At 57.7% G+C, this 16,881-nt stretch overlaps 6 protein-coding genes across 6 annotated transcripts; 4 read left to right on the top strand and 2 right to left on the bottom strand.

Moving 5' to 3' along the window:
- Positions 1-41: 41 nt before the first annotated feature.
- On the bottom strand, positions 42-336 carry VTJ04DRAFT_8645 (uncharacterized protein; the record flags this gene model as incomplete). The annotated part of the gene is made up of 2 exons (XM_069367104.1): positions 42-220; positions 270-336. 2 exons carry the CDS (start codon positions 334-336, stop codon positions 42-44), a joined length of 246 nt encoding a protein of 81 aa, XP_069215466.1.
- A 472-nt stretch (positions 337-808) lies between these two features.
- VTJ04DRAFT_8644 (uncharacterized protein) lies at positions 809-3,061 on the top strand (the record flags this gene model as incomplete). Its single annotated transcript, XM_069367103.1, has 1 exon — positions 809-3,061. The coding sequence occupies one exon, from the start codon at positions 809-811 to the stop codon at positions 3,059-3,061; it is 2,253 nt and encodes a 750-aa protein (XP_069215465.1).
- A 96-nt stretch (positions 3,062-3,157) lies between these two features.
- On the top strand, positions 3,158-4,336 carry VTJ04DRAFT_8643 (uncharacterized protein; the record flags this gene model as incomplete). The annotated part of the gene is made up of 1 exon (XM_069367102.1): positions 3,158-4,336. The coding sequence occupies one exon, from the start codon at positions 3,158-3,160 to the stop codon at positions 4,334-4,336; it is 1,179 nt and encodes a 392-aa protein (XP_069215464.1).
- Positions 4,337-4,468: 132 nt separating this feature from the next.
- VTJ04DRAFT_8642 (uncharacterized protein) lies at positions 4,469-5,232 on the bottom strand (the record flags this gene model as incomplete). Its single annotated transcript, XM_069367101.1, has 2 exons — positions 4,469-4,646; positions 4,853-5,232. The coding sequence occupies 2 exons, from the start codon at positions 5,230-5,232 to the stop codon at positions 4,469-4,471; spliced, it is 558 nt and encodes a 185-aa protein (XP_069215463.1).
- A 3,090-nt stretch (positions 5,233-8,322) lies between these two features.
- Positions 8,323-9,218, top strand: VTJ04DRAFT_8641 (uncharacterized protein; the record flags this gene model as incomplete). Its single annotated transcript, XM_069367100.1, has 3 exons — positions 8,323-8,346; positions 8,532-8,745; positions 8,953-9,218. The coding sequence occupies 3 exons, from the start codon at positions 8,323-8,325 to the stop codon at positions 9,216-9,218; spliced, it is 504 nt and encodes a 167-aa protein (XP_069215462.1).
- Positions 9,219-10,997: 1,779 nt separating this feature from the next.
- Positions 10,998-16,725, top strand: VTJ04DRAFT_8640 (uncharacterized protein; the record flags this gene model as incomplete). The annotated part of the gene is made up of 2 exons (XM_069367099.1): positions 10,998-11,392; positions 11,547-16,725. 2 exons carry the CDS (start codon positions 10,998-11,000, stop codon positions 16,723-16,725), a joined length of 5,574 nt encoding a protein of 1,857 aa, XP_069215461.1.
- Between the last annotated feature and the right edge of the window lie 156 nt (positions 16,726-16,881).

Raw genomic sequence — 16,881 nt, 5'->3', positions numbered from 1 at the left:
GTTCGGGTTGGGTTAGGAGGTTAGAGGATTGGTGGTCGCCGTTACCTCGCTGGAAAGCAGGCGGGCGGGCGGTCTTGGAGAGCTGGTAGATGCCCCTTCCCGGGCCTGTGTATATCCTTGTGAGGTGAGACGTGGTTGGGGAATGACATAGAGTAGACATACAGAAGATTGGTTACTTGGTCGCAGTTCCCGGGGTCTTGGACTTCGTTTTCCCCAGTGCCTGTGCCTGTCCAAGGTTGGATATTGTCTGTTAGCTTCCAGTGGCTTACGTAGAGCTCTCGCTAGCCTCTGCTCTTGGGTTGTGTCGACTTGAGAAATCCAGGATGCCCTCTTCATCCTTGTTTCGGCTGAAGTGCTGATGACAAGGACAGAGAGGTGAGGCTTGATATCAGGGTGAGTAATCCAGATCTGATTGGATCATGGTCTATACTTAGTGGTAAAATCAAAACTCATAATTCTGCGTCTCTTCATTTTCACATTGTCTGGTGGCTGTCCATATTGGCATGTGATGTGAGCGTTGGTGGCTGTCAAGGGCACTTTCAGAACGTGGGAGCTCTGTGGTGGGGCTGCGGTTTCGTGAATGGATCGGGCCCCCAGCGGATGCAGATTCCCCTGCCTGCTGCCTCCTGCAACACCAACCGGGCCCATCACCAACCTCGAATCCAACCTCTGACTGACCTCAGCCACGAACCGTTTACTCCCCACAACAACCCCCTCACAACCGTTGGAAACGGCATACAGGGGTTGTCCCACACTCGCAGTCTCCATCCTCTTCGACATGATCCAATTCTGACCTGTTCCCGCTGCAATGGATGTGCCGCCGGTCAAGCTGGCGGAGCTGCTCCGGCACCCCGATGATCTCGACAAGATCTCGGCCCTCAAGGCCGAATTCTCCCGCAAGAAGGCCGCTGTCGACTCACAACTGCGAGCTGGACTTCGCGAGCAGCTCGAAACCACCCAGGCCGGCATGACGGGTCTCTCCGACGGCCAGAAGATGATCCAACAAATCAAAGAAGAAATGATCAAGATCGACAAGATATGCTCCGAGTCTCAGAACATGATCAACGACTTTGCCACCATCAACCTCGTGTCACAGGCCCACCGCAACTTTGGCGCCGTCGAGGCCATGCGCCGCAACCTCGAAACCTTCAACGACCGCCTGAACCGCGTGCTCGAGATGCTGCGCCAGGACGACGAAGACGCCGAGAATATGCCCAACTTGCTGGCCGTACACTACGAGCTGACGCAGCTACGCAACATCCGCGACGATGCCATGGAGCAGATCCAACGCGCCGACGACCCGGGGCTGCAGTCCACCCTCGAGGACTACTTCGAACGTCTCGGCCAGGCTATTGAGTGGTTCGACGAGCACATCACCCTCATCGCCCGTAGCCTCATCAACCTCGTCGTCGCTGACAACACGAGTCTTGTCGTGCGCTTCGCTCTCATCATTGAGGCCGAGGAGAAGAGCGACCAGCGTGTATTGGCCCTGCAGGAGGCCCTGCGTGACCACAAGGAGATGGCCGCCCGCTTTCAGAGCATCACGGACGGCGCAAAGACGGTTCGCGGCTACAAGGACAAGTTTCTCGCCTGCATTCGGGATATCGCCGAGCCCCAGTTTGCTCAGACCCGCGAAGAGTTCCTCGCCGACCCGGAGCAACTCGAGAAGAGCCTGCGTTGGTACTTCAACGATCTCAACACCGTCCGCCTCGGCATGGTCCAGCTCATGCCTAAGAAGTGGCGCATCCTGCGCACTTGGGCCGACATCTACCACACCATGATGCACGACTTCCTGATTGCCATCATCGACGACCCCACCACCAGCTCTGCCCATACCCTCGAGATTGTCGGCTGGCCCGAAAAGTATTACCGGAAAATGAACAAGCTGGGCTTTCGCCAGGAAGACCTCTCGCCCCATGTCATCGACAACCGCGAGGCCGAATTGGTTCGCGACTTCCGTGCACTCATTATCAAGTTCCTCGACGAATGGATCGGCCGCATCTGGGCCCAGGAGACCAAGGATTTTGCCGACCGCGGGACCGAGGGCGGCAATCTGGACCAGGACGAGTACGGCTACTTCCGCACCAAGAATCTGGTGGATCTCTGGCGCATGCTACGTGGTCAACTCGACGCCGCCGCCAACTCGAAGCGCGCCGATGTTGCCGAAGGTGTGGTGGATGCTATGTTCCAGCGCCTACGCCAACGCCAGCAGTCCTGGCAGAAGATGCTCGAGGACGAAGCTGCCCGCTACGAAACCGGCAAGGCGCCAGACCTGGACGGCTTTCAGCCGCTGCAAGATTGGCTCGTTGCCACCGCCAACGACCAAATTGCCTGCATTGATGACAATGAGGACGAGGGCCGTGTCGCCTACCTCACCGACTTCCAGCGCAAGTTCACCCCGATGGTCACCCCTCAGTATGCCGCTCGCGCCGAGGCCGAAGTCGCTGCTCTGCGCGACGGCTACCTCGACCTCGCGACCTGGTGCATCACCAAGTTTGCCCAGCTTGTTTTCGCCGTCGATTTCAAGGCCGTCATGCCCGATTTCTTCACCCCTCGCTGGTATCAAACTACCCATATGGCCCGCATGATTGCCACCTTTGAGGAGTACGTCAGCGACTACCGCCAGGTGCTGCACCACTCGCTGGTCGACATCTTCATTGAGATTGTCGCCGACGAGCTGCTTGTTCGCTACCTCTCGGCCGTGCGCAACAAGGGCGCCAAGTTCCGCCGCACCGACCCCTTCCAGGACAAGATTTTCGACGACCTCAAAACCGCCTTCGACTTCTTCAACACCTTGCCCCCAGCCGTCGGAAACTCCATCAAGGAGACGTGGCGTGTCACCGAGCCCTTTTTGCAGCTTCTGTCGGTCGAGAAAGAGGCTGTGCCGGACACTTTTGCCGCCTTCAAGACGGCCTACTGGGACCTGCAGATCAGCTGGGTCGAGGCGGTCCTTCGGTCGCGCGACGACTTTGAGAGGAGCATGCTCAACGCGGTCAAGGCGCGCGCGGCGCAGATGGATGTGGTCCGCGGGCCGGAGACAATCATGAGCAAGGTTAAGTGAGGCTGCTAGATTGTCTCAGTGTGCTGCTGTGGCCATCTGCTTGGTATAAGAGGGACGGTTCCTGGGGTAACTGCCCGATTCGGAAGTTAGTAAACAATGGGCGGGGCTCTGCACAGCTTGGTCTCAAAATCGTTGTTGCACTTCAGTGCGACTTGGTCACGGCTTCCGGATTCCACCCCAAGGCTTATCAACCACGAGCCCAAAGTTGGTTGCACCATGGCATACTACGACTACATCGCCTTCCGAAACAACAATGCGCGCCGGGTGTCGTCCTGGTTGCATGATATCCCCTCGGACGCTGGCGGTGATGAAACCACCCTTGTTGCTCCTTCAGAAGCGGGGAATGATGGTGAGCAGACGGGGCCGCGGAGGGAGAAGGATGATCCTCGGGTAGCGACAAGAACGCAAGGGGGGCCGCCTACACATCCCATGTCAAAATCTAACGGCGATCTGAAAAGCCCCAAGGGTGACGGGGGAGGTGGGGGTTGCGGTCCATCACAGAGGCAAGACGTGTTAAGCTCCGCTCCTCCTTTGGATGCTGTCGTCGCCGCTCCGACTGCCCCAGGCGTCCGACTCCCAGTTCGGCCTCGTCAAGGGCCAGCCCCACCATCCCCGACTGCGATGCCGCCCACAGGACCAAAAAGCCCGGCGAGGACCGGACCATCAACTCCCAGTCTATCTTTGAGAGAGACCATCATACGGAACTTTTCTGCCAATTGTTTATATTGCGATGGTGGTGGCGGTGGTGGTGGTCGTAACAACGCCTGGGACCAAAACGGAGTCAACAACAATGACAACAACACCAATCCCGCAACACAAATGCCTCAAAGGAGAGCAACAACGCCATGGACTGCAACGCCGACGAGGACAGCCACGCACCCAGCAGCAGCAGCAGCATCTGCGACTCGATCGTTCGCTTCTTGTCCCCAATGCCAAGCCATGCTCGCCTACACCCACCGCGCCCACCACAAAACCGCCTTCCTCGCTTCCTACCTGCTGCCGATTTCCGAAGTCCTGTCGTTTGACGAGTGCGTGGCGTATCTCAACCAGGCTGTTACGGCGCGGTTGGCGCAGGCGCTTAGGGATGGAGCAGGGTTCAATCGTCCGTATCCTACCCTGGATGACTTTGATTTTGTGAAGGGTGTGGCGGAGGAGAGGAGGATGGTGCTGGCAGGGGTGAGGGGCCAAGAGAATACGTGGTGGATGGCCAAGGACAGGTTTGGTATGTTGAGGGATCGGGATGATCGGGATATTGTGGTTGGGATGTGGAGTTAGTTGGTTGGAAAATGAATAAACAAGAAAGCCACATTGCCGTTCCAGTCTAGCTAGTTAGACTTTTCTTCGTGTATTGTGTGTGGTGTTTTCTTTTGTTTGGGAATGTATGAGTAAGTAGACTGGCTGCTCAAGTCACGAAAATCCTCGAAATGCCGTCCCCAATACTTTCATCCCCGTCCCATCAAACCTTATGCCTTCCCTCCGGAGCAACGCCCGCTTCTCAGCCAGCGTGGGGCAGCTCTCGCCATCACGACGGGCTATCTTTCCCTTGAACCCGCCGAGGGTGTGGTCTGATGCTACGACTCGATGGCTATTTATTCCACATAACATAAAACCTGTCAGCCAAAGCCGTGCACTTCCAAACTTTTGTCTTCTTTCCGGTCCGTGTCCCGAACCCATCTCGGGAATCCCGGAATTGAGCAAGAGGTAGAATGGACGTCGAAAAGCGAGTCATCGAAGTAGGTAATACAGGGTCTGGTCTGGTCGACCCCAGACGAAACTTAGAGGCCTACTCACCAGGGAATCTCGGGCGGAAACGGATTGCGCCGCAGCGCGTTGCCGACGGCGCGCGGCGAAGACCCCAGGCGCGATGCTAGGATGGCGTAGGTGCTGAAGCTGCCGCGCGGGATCTGGTAGGTCAGAGACCAGACGGCGCGCTCGAAGGGGGTGCCCATCACGCGCGGTGCGGTTTGGAGGGGTGGAGGGAGGGGGATTTTGGAGAGGTCTTTTTTTGTTTTTGTGGAGGGTGGTGCTGTTGGTGGTGCCGCTGGCGGCGATGGACGATTATGATGATGTGGTAGTGGTTGGATGGTGGTTGATTTTGTGGAGGTTGGAGGTGTTGGGGGTGAGGATGAGGATGGTGGCGGTGGTTGTGGTGATGATGGTGGGGTTGGCATGGTGATTGCTGGTTCTTTTTACCACTGCTGGGATGATTGGGGATGATGATGAAGGGAAAACGACGAAAAGTGCGCCGCTGAAAGATGGTGTGGTTTTTGCCGAGAGACATCAATGGGGAAAAACACGCGGAAGGTAAGCTGACATGATGTCACGGCAAGGGCGCGGTGTGGGACGCGGAATGAGAAATCGAGGCGCGTCCGAGGAGCGACAGCACGTGACCATTCCCGGGACCATCGCCGTCGTTGTCGTCATGAATGATCGTGTATGAGTAGCAATAGCACGTGACTATGTTTCTGAACCCTCATCACTGTCGCCGACGTCGTGTATGACCGTGTATGACCGTGTATGAGGAGTGACAGCATGTGACCGTTTCCCCGGACCGTCGCCGCCGCCATCGTCGTCACGGCCGCCCGCCGTTATAGCGCCGTCGCCCGGACCGTGCTATCGCTCCTCGCAGCAAAAGCCACTCCACAAGTGAGTGGTCCAGCTGGAGGAGTGCGGCGCTCTGTCCGTTCCGTTTGCGAACGCAGGCAGAGGTCGCGGGTTCGAGTGTGCCCGGCAGGAGGTTTTCTCGCCCCTTACACACCAATACCCAGTGTACCACTAGAATTAATACACTGTAGTCCTGTCCTGTTCCTCACGTTGCTTGCTCGTAAAAATCCCACTCTGGGGTTTTTCGTAGCCAGAATCCTCTGTTGCAGTCTTAACCTACCAGATACTGGTAGCCACCCGCGTGAGGGGGATTGTAGCAGGGGCCTGGTGAGCTTTTTTGGCAATTATTGAAGCAAGACCCTTTAGGAGGCAGTACTATAAAATAACAAGAGTAAACCTCATCTTTCTTCAAAAAGGCCTAGCACCTTCCCGTATAACCAAAGTAAACATGCCAAAGCTTCATCTATACCGCACTCAAGTTCTCGCTATCTTCACCTCACTTCTCCTTCGTCTTCCCGATGGTCCTCAACGTCCCAGAGCACTTCTTCAGTTCTAAACTTCTACTCAAGCCAGAAACCTCACGTCTTCTTACTATATCTGCCCAGATCACATTCGGGATCGGGTCGAGCCAGTCAGGGGGTTTGTTTACTGTCACCATAGCGTTAATGGAAGACATATCGACTTAATGCACGTCTCCGAGACCAACGAAGTTAAATAGGACTCAAAAGCCTCACGCCTCTGGACCACCGAGACGAGAGTTTTCCTCGAGTTAAGTTTTTCTCGGCGAGTTTTGGACAGAACTTGGGAAATGTTGCCAGGTCGTTATATTAACCCAGCAGCAATGAAGGTGGTGGTTTTACTCTCCACTGCCCCCTTAACATCTGATCTTCAGTAGCAAAATCTGTTTATGTTTGTCTTTTGACTTAGGTTCCACTATTCTTTGTCTTCGGTAACAAGATGTATGAGGTGCAGCGGAACCAGACTCAAGCCGTTCCAGGCCAGCGGGTGCGGCAAGATGTGCATTCGTCCCAACAAAAGCTGATATGCATACCAGATGCAAGAAACATGCAGGTGGACAAGGCCAGGTGGCTAGGTTCGGATCAGGGTGGCCTTGCAGCCAGAAATTCATAGCCACTGTTGGAAGAGAATCTCATGATGGGAAATGCTTGATGCTTGAGACAAGAAAACGGGGTGTCTTCCGGCATGAACCGGAGGGCATCAACATCGGCAATTGCTAGGTTGGAATGTGCCCTGGTTTAGAAACAGCTCTCCCGGTCATTCACGTCAGAAACCCCTTATCCGCGGCTATTACAATGACAGACCGGAATAAAAGGACAGGCGTGTTGAGCAGACAATGCTTCTTTGCGGCAAACCGACGACTAGAAAGCAAGGTGTGGTGGTGCTCAAACCCGATATACCAGGGTGTGAGGTGCACGATGCAAGGGGAAATGCCGGAAGACTTGCTGGATTTTTTCTTCTCATTCAACAAATTTTCTTCATGTTACAAGTCTGGCATATGTATGCGGAGCGCTCACAGGTCGAACGGCATTTGTTCCTGAATGTGTGATGTAACTGAGACCCGTTGCAATAATCCATTCGTCCAGGCAGAGAAACGGAGATGATGGACAATGATCGACGTCTCTTCGGTGACCCTTCGGACCTGAACGCAGGTACGGATACCCATCACGAAAGGCAGGAGAATTCACCATGTGGCTGGCTGGCTGGCTGGGTAACAGTCTGCTGCCCCGTGGTGGATGGCATCATGGCCACACAGCACTGCGCAAGAGGCAACGTGCTCAACTAGGCGGCTGTTTATTACGTAGTGGTTTTGGCCTCACACATGTTCGCTCGTAAGACATCATGTTGATCGGCAGCAGAATTGACCATGCCCACGGCCACTATGGGACTTATGGTGCTTTTGTGAGATTGAGAGACAGGAGAGACATGCGGAAAGGTACTGGATCGCATTGAAGGAAGACACCTGCGGGCTGCCGATCGGGTACGGGGCCAGAAAGGAGGTCTTGGATGGAGCCACCAAAAAGTCATCTGCCGAGACCCATCTGCGGTGTACGGAGTCCACTATGCACTATGTCGGATTAAAATGGGCAACTCTAATGATGCGATCGGCAAAGAAATGAGTGGTATTGTTTTTCACAGTAGCACTCGATGTCCGGTGGAGATTTTGGGCCACGATGTGACTTTATCCTACCTCGCTTTCGGCAGTTGAAGGCCATGGAGTTCCGAGATGCTTTCTTTCAGGGCTCTGATGTCTCTTGGGTATTAGCAGTTGGTGGTCTGACTAACCCCGCAGGACCACATCTTCACTCTCAGTCACCACTATCTCGATCAAAACATGCCGTTCTGCCGAGAGGATGTTGTGTAACGCGAGGGATGAACACTGCATGATGCAAGCAATGGGTTGACTCTGGTTCACTTGACGGTTTGTCCTGGATGGACGTTGGGAAAGTTGGTTTTGGCTTCGATCCCAATGATGTGTGCGGGATGAAAGGGCAATACCCAACACATGGCCGGCCAATTTCCAAGGCCTAGACCTGACGCCACAGGCGTGGGTTGGCAGTTAGGCGATACCGGCTGGGTGGGTGGTGAGTGGGGGTCAGCAGAGCTATGTTGCCGTTGCCAGGCAGGGCCCAACGGTCATGGTTCGTTCCAAGGCCGTCGAGGTTCGTGAGGATTCTCCCGCTCATTCACTTGCCTGCCGGTTAGCAGAGTGCTGGACCGGTGTGATGTTCTCCATTGGGCCTCAAACCAACTCTCTCGGTACCGGATATTTGAGATTGTTGTATTGATTGCCCGGTTCCTGGCATCCGGTGATCGAGAATGTCCCGGGATCTGTTCGACTTGCCAGGCGAAGAGCCCTACTGTACGGATTGCTCCGGGCCTGGCCCTGGATAAGCTTCACACCAAATCCCAAGGGACTGGAAGCCGAGATGACCAAGGCTCCACCAGCATTAGCCCAGTGGCCAGAGGAGCAGAGCTGGAGCAGAGGAGATGCTCCTCGAAGCGGTTGTTCACGGCGTTTTGCAAGCCCAAGAACCCTTTTGAAGCTTCTGGCAAGACTTGTGTTCAACCATCCGGAGTCAGGTAGCCAAAGGGGGTGGGATGCCACTCCAAATGTCTCGTTGTCCAGAACACCAGCAACAAAACAGATCGAGCTGGGACTTGGCTCCCGTCTTTTGCTGACTCGCATCGGTTTCAGACTCTCAACTATTGAAGTGAACACCATCTGCATGGCAACCCGAGAGCGAGGACCAGGGCCAACAAGCCAGCTGAGGCCAACGAATCCAGCAGTCTGGGAAATGAGGCCAGGACCCTGAAGTCGCCGGAAGCTGTCCCCGCGAAGCCACGACGCAACGCTGCCCCCCTGGACGTCAAGGAAACCCCCGCAAGAGATCCAAATGTGGGATGCAACGTTGAGAACCTTGCGGGCACTCGTGAGACGGCCGGCAAGCAGAGCGTTTGCTCGCTTGAGTCCGAGCATGGCTCCCACGCGGTTGTGTCGAGGAACAAACGTGGAGGGCTGGCAAGTTTCTAGCCATGGCTGGCCAGGCAAAACGGTGTGTTAGTTCCCGGCAACGGCCGGAAAACGGGTAGCTTCCAGGTTAGCCCACCCGTAACTCGGTGTAATTTGTGTTGGAGGACTTTTTCCCGGTCTCCTCTTTGTGCTTGTGGCCGGTAAGTACCGGTGGGTGATTGGCAGTCGGCAGAAAACCCGAAAACGCAGGAAGACGAGAGCGGGCCGAGGAGGATTCCTGGATCGATCGATCCATCCATTCCTCCGTCCCTCCATCCGATCAACAAAATTGCCCATCTGCTTCCATATCACGCTCCTGTCTGATGCAGAGTAGCGGCGCACAACCCCCCGCGTCGTTACTGCATGCCCCGTCCAACGCCGGTCAGCAGACTACTGCGCTCTTCTGCAAGCAAATCCGACGCTGAAGGAGGGGGAGATCCGGTGATGTTGGCGGTCCCTCATCAAGGCCGCAAGTGGTGCAGCAGGCAAGCCCAAGAAGCCCCGCTCTGTCGGGTGCGCTAAGCTTGGCCGAACCGTGCGCACGGGACGGGACTTTTTCTGGGAATCCTCCATGTTCTGCCCATGTCACGTCCATCATGTGCTGGGGAGCCGTTGTGTTGAGGAGGATTGTTCCCTCGAGTCAGGTAGATTGGAGACTCTCTTCCATGTGATATGGACCGTGCTCTTGCTCTGGGAATTGGCATGGCCAATGCGTCTGTTTCATGCACAAGATGCAAAACTGCAGACTGAATTCAAGAGAAAAAAAGACGAAAATGGGAATTGCGTCAATGGGCACAGCCAGTGGCAGCACACGACAAGAATGGAAACGGCACCAGACTCTCTGAGCCCGGATCTCCTTCCGCCCACATCCCGTCCCGTGTCGTCCCAACTTGCAGAGCCGCCCCACTCGTCAATTTCCTGCTGTCCAGGCCTGGCAAGGGCCGTCCAGCACTGCCCAGAGCTCTCCCTGGCCAACCACAGGCCGACCTCCTAGCCAACAGGATGGATGCTTTTCTGCCCTTGTCGCTGAGCCAGGCCCTGTGCAGGCCCTGTGAGCTCCAGCCTCCATCGCTCCCCGTCTCCGTGATTTGCTGCCCGCCTTTTCTCCACTTGTTGCCCATGTGCGGAGAGTGGGCCCGGCTTCTGTTGCATCAACAAATGGTTGAGCTTCTTCGAGGACTCGCTTGCTGCTCGTCGACGACAAGACTCGACCTCCCTCCGTCGTCGAGTCTGTGTGAGTTGTGAAAGCCGAGTCGGCTGCTCGAGGTGAGCACGGTCTTGGACGCACCCTCAAACCTCACCTCACACGGCTTTTCGTCAACACAACAATACAACGCAATATTTTTTTCTTCTGTTTCTTTTTTCCCTTGTTACCCTCCTGGTCCTTGGGACTTTTGGTGTTTGCCGACACGGATGGCGCCGACTGCACCGTGTGTGCTGTGACTCGCTTCCAATCACATCGTTTCGCTTGCTTCCCTCGTTTGCCCATCCGCCGCCGTCCTCCCTTTCTCTGACTCTGATGATCTCTGGATAAACACGGCTGGCGACCTGGGGAGCTCGGTCGGACCGATCCCGTCTCCTTTCTCAACCATCGGCGCATCCAATCTCGTATGTTGCGCGTCCACGAGACAGTTCCAGCGCGCCCTCCTTGACCCGCCCACCATCCCATGTCTTCGACTCTGGACACGACTGTCGACACTTACAGCACCACTGAGACGGGCACATAGCTTCCAACTCAGATACTCGCAGCTGTCCGCCTCCAGAACCTGACTCTCGGCGAGACGACTCCCGGCGCGCCCAATGGACGTCGGCACGTCGCCGCCCGTCGCCGCGCCCGGGTCGCCGCGCCCGTCAAAGGACGCCGCATCTCGCGTCCCCGCGTCTCCTGACCGAGCCGCCGCCCAGAGAACCCCAAGGGCTGTCCTCGAGGCCAAACGCGCAAAGACGGTGCGCAAACCCCCAGGTCTCGGTTTGGCCAAGACAAAGCTCTGGGGTCCCGGATCCTCGCAGCCAAAACCGCTGCTGCCCGTCACCGCCCGTCCGTTCCACGAAGACACCCCGGCCAACCGTCGCCGGAACAAGGGCAGCCTAGATGACGACAAGTGGGATATCACCCCAGACGGCGGCTCCGCCGGTCGCGAGGGTCGTCAATTTGCCGTCGCCAACGTGGGGAACAACGGCCGCATCTATCTCAGGTAGGACAGACACAGCAACCCCCCCATGTTGACGCGGTTACCCTCTGCAGCTGTACCCCAGATCACTACGCCACCCCTTACCCGCATTGCATTGTGTATCTTGAACGCGTGACCTCGGCCGAATCTGATTGATTCTGACTTTGTTTCCCTCCAGGCCTACCGTCCGCCCTGCGCATCAGCGCTATCCCCAGCCAAACTTTGTATTTCCCATGACTCCACCAAACACGGCTGGGCTTGACGCAACCATCATGGACCAACAACAACGCCTGGGCCTTGATGCATACGGGCGCCCCTCCCTCGGCGACCTGCAGCCCTCCTATCCTCCATCTACTGCACCGAGCCCGGCCCAGGATGCTCCCCCGGGCCAGAAGCAGATTAGGATACGACACCACAGGCACCGCCGTGCTATGTCTGATTCGACCATCCCAGACTCGAGCGTCGCTCGAGAATCGGAACCCGGGGGTTTCAAAGTGGTCATCACCCAGCCAGGAGAGGACCAGCGGCCAAAGACCATCGAGATGGATAACGACCGCCCACCCGTCCTGGAAGTTACCATCCCGTCTTGGAGGATAGGGACCCCACGGTTCAGCGTCCGCGGCACGCCCTTTATTCGAGGTTCTTCGTACGCGCCCACCGAGGATGTCCGTTCGAGCACCGCATCTTTCTTCCGCCAATCTCCGCTGGATGGTGCCTCGCGCGCCTCGAAGCGGCCGAGCTTCTTCCGCACTTCCGGCATGCTCTCAGCCTTCCTCCGCCCCGACCCAGAACCAGAACCTCTCCACCTTGCCCCTGAACCCGAGCTGCCGTTGCCACCCCGGGCCGCTTATGTTTCGACGCATCTAGTGATCGAGCCCTCCATGTTCGATGCCTTGACCTTCAAGCCGGCCTGCGACGATCGCACCATTGTCCGATACTCACCTTCGGGAGCGGTGACAGCAGCGACACCGCCTCGCCTCGTCGCCGAGATCACGTCCCCCAGCTTCGTCGATTATGAGCTTCTCTCCGACTTTTTCCTGACTTACCGGTCCTTCCTCGAACCCTCGGATCTTCTTCGCATGCTGTTCGCTAGGTTACGATGGGCTCTGAGTCGAGCGGATGAGGTCGGGCAGGTGGTGCGTGTCCGGACATTCGTCGCTCTTCGTCATTGGATTCTCAATTATTTCCTCGACGACTTTCTTGGTGGCTACCAGCTTCGCACCTCATTTTGCCGGCTCATTAATGAGCTGGTTGACGAGTTTCTTCAGGACCCCCAGGCTCCCAAGGTACCCCTCAAGATCTTGGCCGAGCTGAAGAAGTGCTGGCGGAGGGTCTGCGCGCAGTTTTGGGATGGCGCTGACTTCGATGTCTCCCTGGGCCCTGAGGCTCCCGTCTCTCCAGGCGGCATTCCCGGCAATCGCGACTCGACACTCGACCCGTCGATGTTTGGGGCGGGTGACTCGTCTCCTCGCCTCGACGATATCAGCCTTGGGATCAGCCGAGAACAGCGAGCGAGCTTCTACGCCAGCGTTGCCAAAACCCCCAACTTGAACATCGACGCCATTGTTGCCGGGGATCGGCCGCCCACGCCCGTGAGGATAGACGAAGAAGAGTATCTGGACAGGAACGGGGCTATTTCACCGACAAGCATCACAAGCGTCGATGCCGTCTCGTGTTCATTTCCGACAAAGACCACCAGGCCGGTGAAGCCAGGTCCGAACCACGCGGTTGCTCACCCCATTGCTTTCACTGCCGTTCCCTCTCCCACGACCCCCGGGCCTGTGGCTACCACCCCGCGTGGACTGGTCGCGAAACGACCCCGCGCTCATACGACAACCTCCTCGCATAGGAGGAACGGCAGCTTGAGCGATTCGCTGCGTGATCACCCTTCTCACCCTTCTCTCACCGAGCGCGCTGTCGTGAAGAATGCGGAATTTTTGTTGACACTTCCGTATGCTGGCAGCTTGGTCCGCGGCGACTTGCTCCCTCCATCGCACGCGCTGGTCGAAGTCCAGCCTCAAAGTGCCAACACCCGCCAGACCACGATCTTCCAGCCGGCTCAGTTGCCAAAGGAGAACTCAGTGGCCTCAGCCATGTCGAGCCAAGGCATGAAACGGCTCCTCGGAAGCGTGCGCCGTGCGCTGAGCACAAAGCAACTGACAACACATAACCATGGCGGTGGCTTTGTCAGTGTGCCGTCTCTCGGGCCACGTGGTGCTACGACCAACAGGCTCCCTGGGACTGCTATCGTGCCTCAAGTACGGGCTTCCCAGAACCGCGGTCGCCCGCCAATCCGAATCGACTTGCTCGGTGCCGAGGTCGCCGAGGACTTCAAGAGGGCAGTCCGGGAGGACGCGTCTCGGACTCAGTCGGAAAAGTCTGATCCTAACCTCCCCGCAACGGTAAACCCACAGACGCCTGGTGGTGTCGTCGGTCCATCACCCGCAAACCTCCTAGGAATTCCCAGTGACGACATCACGCGACCGACAAGCGACATGGGAATTACCGCGGGCAGCAGGTCCGTCGTCATCGTGGATGACACGTCGGTCCAGGATGGCTACCACGCCATGACAGGCGCCCTGCCAGCGGTGAACTCGTCGGTTGTGGCTTTCGCCGAGGCTCTGTCACCCAGAGGCGCAGACCCGACCCCGCCGAACACACCGCCAGGCCAACCGGCGGATGTCCCGAGGAGGTCTTCGTATATCCTCGGCCAGCATGTCCTTCGGCGTGTGTCCTCGGCAGAGCCATTGCCTCCTTTTGTTCCCGATCTGGAGACGTTGGGTCGGTATGGAGCTCCCTCAGAGACAACAGATCGGCCGCATTCAGCAGATGATGGGGCCTCCCGGGAGCCTAGTTTGGCTTTCTCGACGGGAATGATGACGGGGCACAGGAGACAGAGATCCAGCCGGTCCCAGTTCTCGATTCAAACCCCAGGTCGTGATGTTTCATTTGTCAATGAAAACGTCCGCGAGCCTACAGTGCGCAGTTTCGACGCGACCACCATCTCCTCACGCCATTCTCACGATGATTCCCCGGTGGCTGTTCCGCAGCCGCTGCGCGTCCTCCGGAGACGGCCCGGTGGAAACTTGCGGGCTGTTGAGCATGTCGGCGAGCTGGAGCCGTCGTCTCACAGGTCGCGAGGCCTTCGGAGGTCGCAATCTCTCGCGTCGTTCACCACATACGATGAATCCATCCACAGCGCGTACTTCCGCAGCCAGATTGACTCGAGCGGCTACGTGGATGTGGTCGCCAGCGACTGCTCTCCTGCTGCCGCTGAAACATTCTCCCTCGGCGCTCTCGCCAACGGCAATACCAAGAAGCTCTCGCTGTTCAGCACGCATTCGTCGAAGCCCATCATGCGCCCGTCATTCGAGGCGGAAGCGCAAAAGCTTGCGCAGATTCCTGACGATCTGGACGACGATGGAGGTGTCGAGGCGGCACTGTTGAAGTTGGAGGGCAAGTACGTGCCGCCCAGGAAGAGGTCGGCACCCAAGCTGTCCATGGACCTGGCTGCGCAATCGGCGGAGGGCAATGGCGGGTATGGGGGGTTCAGCTTTGGACTTGGGGACCATTCCGTGGCGGAAAAGGAGAAGAAGGAGCATCGTCATCTCGAGCTCGTTGATGAGCCGATTGCGCCGTCGCCGTCGACAGCACCGTCGACGGTTACTCCCCAGCTCGATGTGCCGGAGGCGCCCACTCCTCAGCCTGCCCATCGGAATGTTGGGCAGTCGTTCCTGTCGGACGACTCGGTGGCGTCATATTCGTCAATCCCGCTGCTGCAGCGCCACCTGACTGACGACGGGAGAAGCAGCAACCGGAGGGAGACGGTTGCGTGGACCGATCGCTCTATCCTACAAGGACCGGACGACGATTCCGCAAGCCCTGACGGCGGCGATATGCACGACTCGCAGCATCCTTCGTATGAGTTTATCAAGAAGACGCAAAGCCTGGAACAGATGCAGCAGCCGGCGCACGATCCGGCTCGTGATAGCGCCAGCGTCGAACACTCGTTCCTCAATGTTGACAGCGACCATGACAGCGACTTATCTTCCGAGTTGTCTGAAGAGGAGCTCGAAGAGCGGCAAGGCGACGGGGTGTTTTCGCCGTCTGAGATTGGTGTCGCCATCTCGACGCTTCCGGCGCATCCCTTGGCGGAAAACCCCGTACACGCAAAACCGGCATCGCCAACATCTGCGACGTTCCCGAAATCCCCCAAGTTGACCTTGATGCAGGCCCTCCACATGTCACCCGAGGCGGCGTACGTGCCAACGCTCCACGAGAATCAGGTCTGGGAGAAGCCGTTGCCGCCAACGCCCGACACGGCACCGGCCTCTGCCGAAGCGCTGCCCGTACATTCGCCGCTCGGATCACCGACAGACCCGACAGGAACCAGGGAGGCGCTCCGCAACGCCCCAAGCATGGACATGCCGGACCCGGTCGGCCCCGATCACCGCGCCGCCGCCGCAGCAGCTGCTGACGACAACAAGTATGCTGTGCACCTGCCTTTCATCCTCGGCTTCGACAGCGACACGCTGGCGCAGCAGTTCACTCTGGTCGAGAAGGACGCGCTCAACGAGATCGACTGGAGGGAACTGATCGAAATGCGCTGGAAGAACGCTGAGCAGCGGTACAGCGGTTCCGCCTCCACCTCGGGCGGTAACGGCAGCATGGTCAACGTGCGCAGCTGGGTCTCGTTCCTCCGCGACACGGACGCGCGCGGCGTCGAGGTGGTGATTGCGCGGTTCAACATCATGGTCAAGTGGGCCATCTCGGAGGTGGTGTTGACCCGGGACATTGAGGAACGGGCGAGGTGCATCATCAAGTTCATCCACATCGCCCAGCACTGCCGGCGGTACAGGAACTTTGCCACCATGTGCCAGATCACCATCGCCTTGACCAGCAACGAGGTCGCCAGGCTGGAGAAAACTTGGGCGTTGGTGCCCGCCAGCGATAAGCGCACCCTGGGCGAGCTGGAGGCGTTGATGTCGCCGACGCGGAACTTTTACAGCTTGCGCGCCGAGATGGAGGGCGGAGGCGGTCTTGGAGCCGCCGCGGCCGCGACGAGGACGAAGGGGCCCGTCGAGGCCGGGTGTATTCCGTTTGTGGGGATTTATACGCACGACCTGTTGTTCAATGCACAAAAGCCCAGCGAAATTGCGAGCTCCCCGACGACGCCGCCGCTGGTGAACTTTGAGCGGTGCAGGACCGCCGCGTCGGTGGTCAAGACGCTCCTGCGGCTGCTGGAGGCCAGTACGAGGTACACGTTCCAACCCATCGAGGGGGTGACGGAGCGGTGCTTGTGGATGGGCACGCTGAGTGATGAGGAGATTAGGCGGTTGAGCGAGGGGTTGGAGTAGGGGTTTTTCCGTTGGAGGTGGACGAGAGTTGGAAAGGAATTGGAGGAGCGAGGGAAGTTGCTGGTGTTGTTCAAGAGGAGGCAGAGGCTTCACGGCACCATCGACATTTCGAAACACACATATCCGGCATTTTTTCGGCATCTTCATCAGCATCGG

Source organism: Mycothermus thermophilus (assembly GCF_041956435.1).
Source record: "Mycothermus thermophilus strain CBS 625.91 unplaced genomic scaffold VTJ04scaffold_6, whole genome shotgun sequence".
Classification (NCBI taxonomy): Eukaryota; Fungi; Ascomycota; class Sordariomycetes; order Sordariales; family Chaetomiaceae; genus Mycothermus; species Mycothermus thermophilus.
The sequence above is the reverse complement of the archived record's forward strand: the minus strand, read 5'-3'. Positions and strand labels throughout refer to the sequence as shown.